Below are 12,305 nucleotides of genomic sequence, written 5' to 3'. Positions count from 1 at the left end.
CAGGAAGTGAAACCAACTTTAGCATGACGAGTAACAGTCATCAAAGGGACAAGATTGGGGTGACGTCAGTCAGATGATAATGACAAAATAAGTACCGTGGATGAAGTACAACGACAATGTTAATGGCACCTGTAACTATACAAGTGCATTGCAAAGCGCATAATACCCACAGATTATAATGTATAAGGAAGAAGACGGATTTGTTCACTGCAAAATTATTTCCCAGATGATCAGAAAATGTCACAATACTTTAAGCCAAACATACCAGAAGTTGTTAAAAGTTCTGTGTTGAAATGACACACATCATCATCAGAACATCTACAGGATTGAATGGCCAAATAAATTACACCAGCTTTTACAAAGGACTATTTGTTCCCTCTCTTTGATACGGTTAAAGGGTGCGTAAATAGATATTGTTTCCAGCCTGCTTCTACATCATGCAGAATCCAAACTCACCCTCGCCCTCCCCCGGCCAGCCCTGAATTTGGTTTTATTACCAGACATTATTAATAAAAAAAAGTTTAATTCAAAGCTCTTTCCCAGCGTTTGCTATTACTTGGATTCCTCCCTACACACTACTCAGCCCAGACACCCTATCCTCTCCCCCACAAGCCATGCTCACTTGTCATGTTCAAGTGAGATGAGCAACCAGAATTCTCCTGACCATTTTCCAGAAACATCAGCCTCTGCTAGCAGGGTGAGGTGTTTCAGGAAAACGTGTGGTCTATTACAAGGAGAAAAGGGACTATGAGAAGAGAATAGAGCGGATAGTATCAACTGAAGACTTTTGGGACAGGGGTTGGGGTACTACAAGACAATGATTCTGTCAAGAGAAAGACACCCTGTGGCTAAAATGCCATGCATTTTAAACAGATCCAGAAAACAGTATACATCTGTACTTGAAATCCGGCCGGTCTGATGTTACTTCAGTGGTCAGACTCATAAAACATGGTCCATGTACCGGATGCCTGAGGAGTTTAAGGTCCAAGAGTGAGCACACAAGAATCCCTTGTCTGCATTTTGATTCCAGACAGAAAAAGAAGCTCTTCAGGTGAATCCACTTTGCTACTGCTACGTTAACTCTCCAGGGTTTCAAGCACCAGAGGCCATCGTCTTGAAAACCGATATTTTGTGAAGAACTATGAAGGCAAGCATCCAAAAGCATGGTGGGTCCTCAGAAAAAGGGGCCACATCCTCAGTAATAAAATCAGACAGTACCGTTATCACCATCCAACCCCACCCTGTCTCTGGCTGCCTGGATTAGATGAACTTTCTTTTCAGGATGGGAGCTGCCTGAAATTTGTGATCATGATGCAGCATGTTCCATTTTCTTTCCAAGTGAGGAGAACTAGGATTGTCCAAGTTCTGAAGAGGAGGTTCTTGAACCCCCTGGTGATCTACCAAAACGTGCTTCAAATCTGTGGAGAACTGGTCAGGCACATGAGATTCACTCTTCCTATACTGCACTAAATAGAAAAAGGGCATGGAATGTTTTTTCCTTGCTGTCCCATGCAAGCGATGGCTACCGTTGCCACAGGGATGTTATGGAATTGTAGATCTCAATTTATAAACAATGAGAGAGAAGGCATCTCATAGAGGTGTACTGTTAAATAGTTGTTCACACTGAACAAACCTGAGAGCCTGTGTTTCAGAAGGGGACTAAAATTCTCCATCCCAAGTTAACACTCCTATCATATCTCATAGAGCCAGAAGGGACCTCGAGAGGTCCTTGGATCCAGTCCCCTGCCCTCTCAGCAGGACCAAGACAGTTTTTTTTTTTAATCTATTTACCCCAGACCCTAACTGGCCTCTTCAAGGGCTGAGCTCATAACCCTAGGTTCACAAGGCCAATGCTCAAACCACCGAGCTCTCCCTATCACACTCTTGTCAGAATAACTTTTATCCACTATTGTTACAAAGAATATCTAAACTCACCATTTCTGAAAGAGATTAGAGGGGGAAAAATACTTCTGGTTTCACAGCTTGTTTCCTTTGTGTATCTAGGGGCACTCTGGGGGTCATCCAATTCACTGTTTCTCCTGTACTGTATGTTTTCCTATTGTTTGTGTCTCTCTCTCACAAAGAACAAGACAGAAAAACTCATTTAAAAATCAATGGGAAAGCATGACTGTAGAACGATGAAGTTTAGCATGGGGTTCTGGGGCACGTGAACTACCCACACTGACAATTTTTGGAGATGAACTACATTTCAGATTGCTAATATTCTTTTAGAGATATCCATCTCCTGTCAGGGCCTGCAGCACTACAGCAGTCAGTCAAACCTGGGAGAGCCTGGTTTCAGAGACCTCAGATATTGTTCCTGAATTCAACCAGCTGGGACTGCTGTTCTGCAGTACACATCCTTCCCTCTCTGGAGCAAAATGCATTATATCCACCATACTGTCCAACTCAGCCTGAGGCTTTTGAGTCAGTCCAGTTGGAAGATGATTTTTCATCCCAACAAAACAATACATCTTCGAGACATCGTCATCCTACCAATCGCATCAAAGTAGTCTGTGGCCTTTAAGATACAGTCATTACATCTCTCATGAACTGTATAACTCTTCAGGGGTTGGAGGGCAGAACCCAGAAATCCATGTAGAGAAGACAGAACCTCACTCAAGATCCCTTATGGAAGCAACACTAAGTGTAAACCAACTAGAAGAGCGAAGAACTATGGAAATCTGAATGGCTGGTGGTAGGGAAGCTAGAAACATCCGGTGTTATGCCCAGTAACCCCTTTCCGGTGATCCTGAATTTTCCCTCTTCTAAGCTCATCCTAAAGCAGTTTGGGGTGAGTGCAGCTTATGAATCCTCCTCTCTCTGCAGAATTATTAATGGCAACAATAGTGGGATCTAGCCCCCCCAAAGGTTACATAAATGAGATCTCTGAATCAAAGGGGAGGAAGCCATTGCTATAACCAAACTGAAAGAAAACAGGTATTCCAATTATAAAGTGAAATAAAACACACACAAAAGATGACAATCCCTGCCCATGCAACTACATTCCTCTAACTCTGAAGATTCGATGGGGAAACAGTTTCAATTTTTTCCTTCGTATGTAGATAAGGGAGGAACAACAAAGCCACCAGAAGAGAGGTTACCGCATGTTGCTTTCCAGGCATTCCATTTCATTCCTGTCATCAGAGTGGACAGGGAGGCATTCACAGATACAGCCACTAGAAGCAAAAGAATGAATGAATGGGAAGTCCATGCTTCACCCAGGAAGCAAGCGTGGCTGGTGGGTACACCCAGTGGATTTAACTGGCAGCTAGTCTCGTCATTAGTCTCCCATTCACTCTCGCTGGAAGACACCACGGCGCGCATGCTTCGCTACGCTCCTGTGAACTCCAAACCAGCCCAGAAGGACCCCAAACGTGCCCCGTGGAAATGACAGGGAAAATAAAAAAAAAAGAGAAGAGTTCCTAGCTCAGCCTCACAACTCCTTTAACTATGCGGTGATTTGGTCACGAAGAGAGAGACGCTTGAGCAAACCCAAGTGTCCCGGACTCCCTGCGTGCACAGCCTCAGAGAATACTGCCAGGAGATGAGGTTTAGCAGTGACCTTGGGAGTTCACGGATAATGAACATGCTCACATGAGCTCCCTCTCCTGGCTGGCAGAAGGCCATCTGGCTACCTTCATTGCTGTAGGATAACTTGTTGACAGTAGAACCCCCAGAGAATTACAAGACGAAAGAGAACTGGAGTGATGCCCTCAGGTATAGGGATTAAGGTTGAGAGAAGCCTTCCAGGGTAGGTAAGAGATACCAGCCAACAAGCTGCCTATGTCTATAGATCTGTATCTCTGTGGGGTTTTTTGGCTTGTACTGTGACATATTGTTTTGTTTATGGTTTGTCCTTCCCAGCTCCACCTTGCTGGAAAGAGGCCTTCGTATTTGTTCAGTGCAGACAATTGCTTGGCTCTGTACAGTACACAGACGGATCCCAACACAGGAGTGACAGCAAAAGGGTCTAGGATAGCTGAGGTCCCAGCTGTGGCAGGAACGCTAGGATGAAGACCTCGAATGCCCACGTTTCTAGGTCACCCTTTGAATTTGAGGGGAATAATCAGACTATGTGTTACTCAGAAATACACCTGGGAGAAGAAACTCACTGCCCTAGATGCAGGCCAGCCACCAGAACGGCAGTAGTCTGTATTCTACTGCTTCATTTTAGGTTTCTGCAGCACAAACAGTATTAATATCCCGGCTGCACAAGCTTTAATCTAAGGTTAACACACATGCATGCATGCTGGGGTTTTGGAGGGGAATCAGTAAATGGTAGCGATGGCGGAGGGGGAATCATTCAGATGCACACAAAAAAAAGCCGGGGGGAGGTTTACCCATTGTAATTTCTGGGTTGTCCAGGATGATGTCATAATAGGCAGCAAATGTAACTGCCAGATGCTGGATACTTGGTAAATCTCCCTACCCCTGTGACCTCTGCCATGAATTCAGCTGAAATATGTAATCTTTCATTTTTTTTTTTCAGTCTAGGACCTTGTTTCTTGCTTATGATAGCTCCCTCCCTCCCCGGGAGGTTGCTGCTGATTTCAGGCTGTGTGTATGAGAGAGACAGAGATGGTGGAGGCAGCAAGGAAATGAACTCTTCCGGCACACACCCCTTTTGCTACTACAAAGCCATCTACATGGCTCACACTTGCAATAGTACAAATGCTGGCTGATCCTAGGAGCCCCTCCTCCTCTCTTTGTGAGCCCACAGCCGGCTGAACACCCTTATTTATTGGAGCCAGGCAATGTTCCATGGGTTTAAATGGGAGAAAAATGCAGTAAATAAAGATGCTTGAAATAAATAAATCAATGAACCATCAATAAATACCTGGGATTAACAGTATCCTTTTATAAATCACCAAATACATTGGCGCTTTCATTTTTTTAATGAAAAAACTGCCTACCTATACAATTTTTTTAATTAAAAATCTACCTCCCCATACAGATGCAAACAAATATTTATGCATGCACATCAGTCTCCTACTAGCAGTCACCACTAATGAAAGAAATAGATGCAATATAGAAAGATGAGAATCAACTTCACCCATAAATGGGTCTGATTTTACACAGGCTGGAAACACACCCAGCATAGACTTTTTTACATCTCTCTCTCTCTCATACACACACACACACACCTCTCTCTGTACAATATTTAGTTGCTATGCCAACAAAAAAAATGTATGGGCAAGAAGAAAATGCTTGAACCTCTTCCCAACCAAAGAGACAGAGAGGAAGAACAGGGGGAATGGGTGTTTACTTACCAAAGATGCTGATTTGATTGTGGCAAAGCGCTCTCGGTTCCGGTAGTGGAGGGCCTGATTCTGGACTGACTGGGTAGGCCGCAGCTCAGGCCTGCGATCCCTGTGGCACACCTCATCCCTTATAAATACATGATCCTGCAGAAATGGATAAAAACAAGGAGAAAGTCCAGCTGGGCTCTTTCCTGGCCGGCTGCCTCTTTCTCACCCCTCTTTCTGCACAAGCGCTGCTGTTTGAAATGCATAGTTTAGCTCTCTGCTAGCCCCTGCAGCTCCCACAGTACAAAACGAATAAGCAACACATTGCAGCCTTCGGCGAAGAATGTCAGCTGATCGCTAGCAGGATGCCTTCGGAATCCCTGGCAGAATATAGATATAGATTTTTAAAAACCTCCAGAATTACATAGGTGCAAAAAAAAGATGCAAAAGCACAAAGCAATGCAGAGCAACCAGATGCTTCAGAAAGGGTTGTTTGAAGTGCTGCAACCAAATAATCCCTTTAAAAATGTGATTTCCATGTCTAGCCAGGAGGATGCTGTTCCCTTTTAACCCAGGAACAAGATTTTGCCTCATTCCCTTTCCAGGTTTGCTTTCTCCTTAATTTGATCTTTTCGTTTGCTAGCTGTGCTGAAGAAGGCTTGGTGTGCCTAAAAACATTGCAGGCTTGAAGCGACCAGCTTTTCTATCTTGTGCTGGGAAGACTCAGTGACCACTCAGGGATCCTGCTTTCCAGTCATGATCGTGCACAGTTCTAGCACTTTCTCTCCACAGCCTCGCAAAGGGTTTTTTTTTTATTATTATTATTTAAAGAGACAGCTCATAGATTAATCCAAACGGTCTTCTCCGAAACCTCTCCCTCTCTCCAGCTGTCAAAGGCTTAAGAACTAGCAATTCTGCAGCTTGCATTTAAGTCTTGCAACAAAAAGCGGCATTCTTTTGTTTGTCACACAAAATAGATGCCCCCTCCACTCAGGTCTGTGCAAGTACTCGACTTGTCAGGAGAAATGGCCATAAACGTGACTTCCAAAAGGGAAAAGTATTTGGAAACTGTGTTTGTGGGTCAGCCCATCCATGACCAGTGTACACTGGACTTCTTGATATTCTCTGGGGTGCAGTGCCTCAGGACCTTACACAAGTGGAAGCTCAGGAGGAGATAGAGTTGCAGGTTCTACAGAGTTGCCAACTCTTATCGGGTGTTTTAAAAAAAAAAGTCCTAGCTCCTGAGGTCAATTACATGAGACTCCCTGAAGGTGCATCTAGCCCCTGCTGTTATAAAGGTTGGAAACAGGAATCAAAAAGACCCTCAAGCCAGAAGACAAATAAAATGACACAACCACTATTTTTAAAAAATACCACCTGATCTTCTGAAGCCTGATTCATTATTATTATTATTGACCACTTGGAGATGGCAAAACTGCAGATGGCCACCGTGATTACAGCCATCCAGGCCTCTAATCTAGACCATCACTGAGCAAGACCAGAACCCACAGTTACTGGCTACCAACACTAGTATTCCCACTATGGAGGAGAATTAGTAGGAAACTATATGAAAAAGTTCTAGTGTAGTCAAACATGTCTTGACACACTTCTTCCTGACTCCAACAAGTATGCCCTTCTCCCAGACTTTATTTTATAACCAGGTGTATCGTCCTTTTACACAAATTCATGCATGGCCTATATGGTGAACAATATATAGCAGAAAAGTAAAGTTTATAGGAAATGCTTATATCCAGGAATCACCCAGGCATCGTTTTAAGGTGCCTAGAGCCAACAGGTTTTACTTATGTCCCTCATTTTGGGATGCTGCACTCTATACTACATCTCCCATTTGAGTATTGGCAGGATGAGAGGAACCTGCTAAGGTTGTCGCAGAACAGAATTTACAGCTGTCCCTGCATTTTAGCACATTCCCTCCTTTGAAGATGCTAATAAAGGTGGCACCCCTAAAATCAGGTGGAGATATGGAAGGTTTAAAACTTGGCGAGAGGGCAGGGAGGGAAATAAATTTAAAGAGAGAAGTCTCTTCTTGAAATACAAAGTCTGTGGAAGAAGAATATTATTTTATATTTTTGTCACCCTGATCTGGGCATTTTATGGGTTTATGATCACTTTTAACAGAGGCTCATGCAACATAAATTTAGAGATGAACCATATTAAAATTTAAACTGAATTTTACCTTTCAGCTCTATGTGCAGAATAGAGAGAGAAAAGGGTCCAAAATCTTTAAGTGCCTGAACGAAGCTAAAGCTTAGATCCCAGTCCTTACTGAAATATCATGACTAAATATTTAAATTGCAAGAATGCTTTTCAGTTAATTGGGTTTGTGTGGGTCTACTGAGAAAATATCTACGAAGCTTTGTAAGGCTGGAGTGTGCTGGGTGATCAGGGACTCTGTAACAGACATTACTGATGGGATATATAATCATGTTCCAAGCAGATGCATCAGCCACTAAAAATAAACCTTCTGTTTGCAACATATTTAGAAGACTATTATGGAAGCCTTCTGGAGTACTCCACTCCGCAATGACCTACCTGGGCTCTTACATATAAGGGAAGAGAGCGAACAGCTGGGCATGAAATGGAGGTTACATCACATATCACCCCTCCTCTCCAGTAAACTATTCAAATGATCAAGACACTACGCAGATGGGCTCTTTTTTGGCCAAAAGGCCATTGGTCTCAGTTCTGAGCCTTAAGGGGAGGGGACACTCCTGGTTAAAACCAAACAATTCTCCCAAATTCAGCAAGACACAGAGAAATGTCCTCTTTGGCGTCTTGGGAAGAAGGTGAAGGTATGCAAAAGATGCAGGTCTTCAGCTTTAGCAGGACAGCAGCTATGACATTTGTGTGGTAGAGGTCCATGTGATCTTCTAAAACATTTTTATGAATAAGCCAAGTTACTGTAAAAAAGGGCTTTTGTAAGTGAAATAACCTCCGTGACATTTTCCAGAAGACAGCATGAAATGATACTGTCTCTTTGACACTGTTTCATAAGTTTTAATTGTTCCCCCACAAGAGGTAAGCTGTTAAAAGCCATGGGGTTTTTTGCAGGTGGAGTCTCAAAGATGAAAACTGTGTCTTCACATCCTCACGTGCAACTTTCATTGATTTAGGTATAGCAGCATCTTCGGGCAGCGTTTAGCTGCCTGGACTAGAACAGATTACAAACTGTGAGTAACAAAATCTTTCAACAGGCCTTTGTTGGCCGAACTAAGGTGAGGGGCAGTTAATTTGTAATCAAGCACACAAAAAGGATAGAAAATGTAATGGCTGGAAAACCTGATGTAGACAAAAGCCCAATAATGGCCTTGGAATTCCAGAGTCAGGGTTTGGTGCTTCTGCCTCATGCAAAATATCTATCACATGGGAAACTAATTCTCAAGAAACCCTGGGTAAATTAACAGAGAAACACATTCAAAGAAATTTATCAGAGTGGGCAGAAAAAATACAGATCCAGTCATTATAATTGCCAAGACCTATGGGTGACATCATAATAGCATTGTCAGCTAGCACCAAATAGGTGAAAGGAATTGAGACAAATGAGTCCCAAGGACCCCATCCTCCAGCGAGGCATAGCGACGAGGCCAACAGTTATTGAAAGAGAGGTCTAGCTACAAGGAGTAAGAATGGGTGCCTGGAGGTTCCTTCTATTACCAATAGCCTGAGCAACATATATTAGCTCTCAGCAGACATGAGTCCAATTTGGAAAAACTGGTTGTAAGCCCCGCCCGACTTGGGTCTTTAAAGATGTTAGGAGCCAAACTTGGCCTCTCAGGCCAATCTCTGCAACCAATCAAACCAAACGTTTGGTTACAAGTACTCCAATAATTGGGCAAGTTCGGCTCTAGATCTGTTTCAGACTATATTTTCTTGACTTGGACAGCATAAGGTACATAACTGGGTTCAAATAGGTTCTATCTAGCTATTTATACAGCATTCATCTCCCAGAGCATCTGAGCACCTTACGCACATTAATAACGATTACACAGCACAGCTGTGAGGCAGTAAGGTACTATCACCCCCACTTGAGAGATGGGATCCTGAAGTTCTGAAAGCTGACATGACTTGCCTCGCCTCAGGTCCTCAGACAGAGTGAGGAACTGATCTTCAGATTCCCAGGTCATCCTTCCTCCTCTTCGAAAAACAGTCTTTGAAAGCTAATCCACCATACTAATTCTACATTCCAAGGTCATCTCCTTATTCACTGCACTGAATATATTGTGCTAACAATATTCCTCCCTCACCCCCCACTGCTCTGACCACATAGTCTGAAATGTATTCCTGAGCACGCTGACTGGGTCTTTTTCTTAAAAACGGACCCACACCCAAGAGCATTATTCACAGCCCGGAGCACAACGCACATCTAAAACAACCTTCACACATGCGCCCAAGACATCTGCAGAGCAGAAGCCTGCACTAAAAGGGGATGAGCAAGTTACACATGAGCACGGGTGAACTCAACATATTAGGGATCTATGGTTTGAGCCTGTTCACACTAAAGTCAGAATTTTGCCTTTGATCTTGACAGGAACACAAGCAGACTCACAGTTTGCCTCAAGTGTTTCAGTACATAAAATCACTGTTGCCCAAGCAATTCTGTGAAGGGTAAAGCAGACACGTTGATGTGAAAAGAATCAAGTTAACACAAAACTAGAGAAAAGTCTCTATGGTAATCACTGAGAAATTTGATTGGAGAAATTCATATACTGAGAAAAATCGCATCAATGCTGATTACATCTCATCATCAGGCAGCTAAATTCCCAAGCTTTCTGTTGCAAGTAAGTACTCTTTGACAGGGGCGTCACTTTTGTAGAAATGCTGGTGGTGCCCAGAATGACCAGAGTCCAAGCTCCCCAATTACGCCCCCCTTCTCCCCTACTGCACGTACTGAAGGCTCTGGGAGGGAGTTTGTTTAGCAGGATTCCTGCTGCTAACATATTTAAAAATGTTGCTATTACTCTGAGGTTTTGGCTTGCTGTTCTTCAGATTATTTTTTGACCTTCTTAATCATATTTTTACACTTCACAGTTGACATGAGTGGATGCTCCTTTCCATTTTCCTCACTAGGCTTTAACTCCCACTTTTTAATAATGCCTTTTTATTGTTCATTGCTTCTTTTACTTGGTTGTTACGCCACGGTGGCACTTTTTTGGTTCTCTTACTGTGATTTTTTTTTTTTAATTTGTAGTATACATTTAAATTGAGCCTTTATTACAGTGTCTGAAAATCTTTCATACAGCTTTCAGGGATATCACTTCTAACATCGTACTTTTTAATTTCTGTTTAACCAACCTCCTCATTTTTGTGTAGTTCCCTTTTCTGAAATTAAATGCCACAATGTTGGGTTCCTGAGGTGTTCTTCCCACCATCGAGATGTTACATTTAATTAATTCACTATGTCCAAGTGGTTCACCTCCTGGATCAGATCCTGTGCTCTGTTTAAGACTAAATCAAGACTTGTCTCTCTTTTTGTCAGTTCTAGAACAAGTGGCTCCAAGCAGCAGCCATTTAAGGTGTCAGAAACTCTCTCTGCATCCCATCCAGAGGTCATATGTACTCAGTAAACATGGTGTTAGCAGAAATTCCTCATTATTATTGAGTTTATTTTTTATAGTCTCTCTCTAATCTCCCATACCATTGTACAGTCACTATCACCATCCTGGTCAGGTGATCGGTAATGTCGCTCTACTTCTATATTCTTATTATTAGAGCATTGAATTACTATCCATAGAGACTCTTACAGTAGTGTGGTTCATTTAAGATTTCCACTTAATTTGATTTCATGTTTTCTCGCTCATACAGAGCCACTCCCCCACCATGGGGACCTGTTCCATCTTTCTAATATATTTTGTACCCTAATATTACTGTGTCCCATTGACTATCCTCATTCCACCAAGTTTCTTGGATGCCTATTATATCTAGAGCCTCCTTTAATAGGAGGCACTCTAGTTCTCCCATATTATTTAGACTTCTAGGGTTTGTATATAAGCACATAAAAACTTACCACTTTTTATCTGTCTGCCATGACATGATGTGACTCTTTTTTCATTTGACTGTTTCTCATTACATCTTACCTGTATTTGATCAAGCCTTCCTCCAGCTCTTGGTTTAAAAAGTGCTCTACAACCTTTTAAACTTTAAGTACCAGCAATTGGGTTCTATTTTGGTTTAGATGGAGCCAAGCCTTCTTGTACAGGTTCCCTCTTTCCCAAAAGTTTCCCCAGTTCATAATAAATCTGAACCCCTACTTCCTAAATGATTGGTCCCATCCATGCACTGAGACCCTGTAGCTCTGCCTGTCTAATTGGCCCTGCGTGTGAAAAAGGAAGTGTATCAAAGAATGCTTCCATGGAGATTCTGGATTTCAATCTCTTTCCTAGTAGCCTAAATTTGTCCTCCAGGACTCCTCTCCTCTCCTTCCCTGTCATTGGTACTTATATGTACCATGACCACTAACTCCACCCCTGCAGTATACATAAGTCTAGCTAGACATCTCAAGAGATTTGCAGCCCTCACACCAGGCAGACAAGTCACTACATGGTTCTCCTGGTCATCACAAACCCAGCTGATAGTTTCGAATGATCATATCCCCCATAACTAACACCGGTTGTTTCCTAAGAGCTGGAGTTCCCTCCCGCAAAGAGGTTTCTTCCGTCCAAGAGGATACTGCATCACCATCTGGAAGGAGGGTCCCAACTCTACGTCACATCCCCCTGCTTCACTTGTATGTTCTCCTTCCCCGAGATATTCACCCTCCTCAAAGGGACAGAGGTTGTCTGATCAGAGGTCAGACCGCTCTACTATGTCCCAGTCAGTCTCATCTGAGGTTTTTTTTTTTTTTTTTAAATCAGGTGGTTTTGGTTTTAATTTAAAGAATGTTAAGTGCATCCGATGATCATGATGATGAAGCCTCTTCCACTCTTACATCTTGGAGCATAGACCATTGACGAACATTTGACAGCATCCCTTGTCCTGGGTGATCTTTTCCAGTTTTGACCAGGCATATCCTGTCTTTTTAGTGTCTGCCTTCTGATC

The 12,305-nt window shown here is 42.8% G+C and overlaps 1 protein-coding gene across 1 annotated transcript in view; it reads right to left on the bottom strand.

Moving 5' to 3' along the window:
• Positions 1 to 12,305, bottom strand: part of TAOK3 (TAO kinase 3) — a 129,828-nt gene that overhangs the window by 18,064 nt on the left and 99,459 nt on the right. The window contains exon 14 of the mRNA XM_075012697.1: positions 5,274 to 5,408. Within this exon, the coding sequence (XP_074868798.1) occupies positions 5,274 to 5,408 (135 nt within the window). The remainder of the gene's footprint in view (positions 1 to 5,273; positions 5,409 to 12,305) is intronic.

Source organism: Carettochelys insculpta, chromosome 18 (genome assembly GCF_033958435.1).
Source record: "Carettochelys insculpta isolate YL-2023 chromosome 18, ASM3395843v1, whole genome shotgun sequence".
NCBI classification, from domain to species: Eukaryota; Metazoa; Chordata; order Testudines; family Carettochelyidae; genus Carettochelys; species Carettochelys insculpta.
Note: the sequence above shows the minus strand (reverse complement) of the source record. Positions and strands in the feature narration are given on the sequence as shown.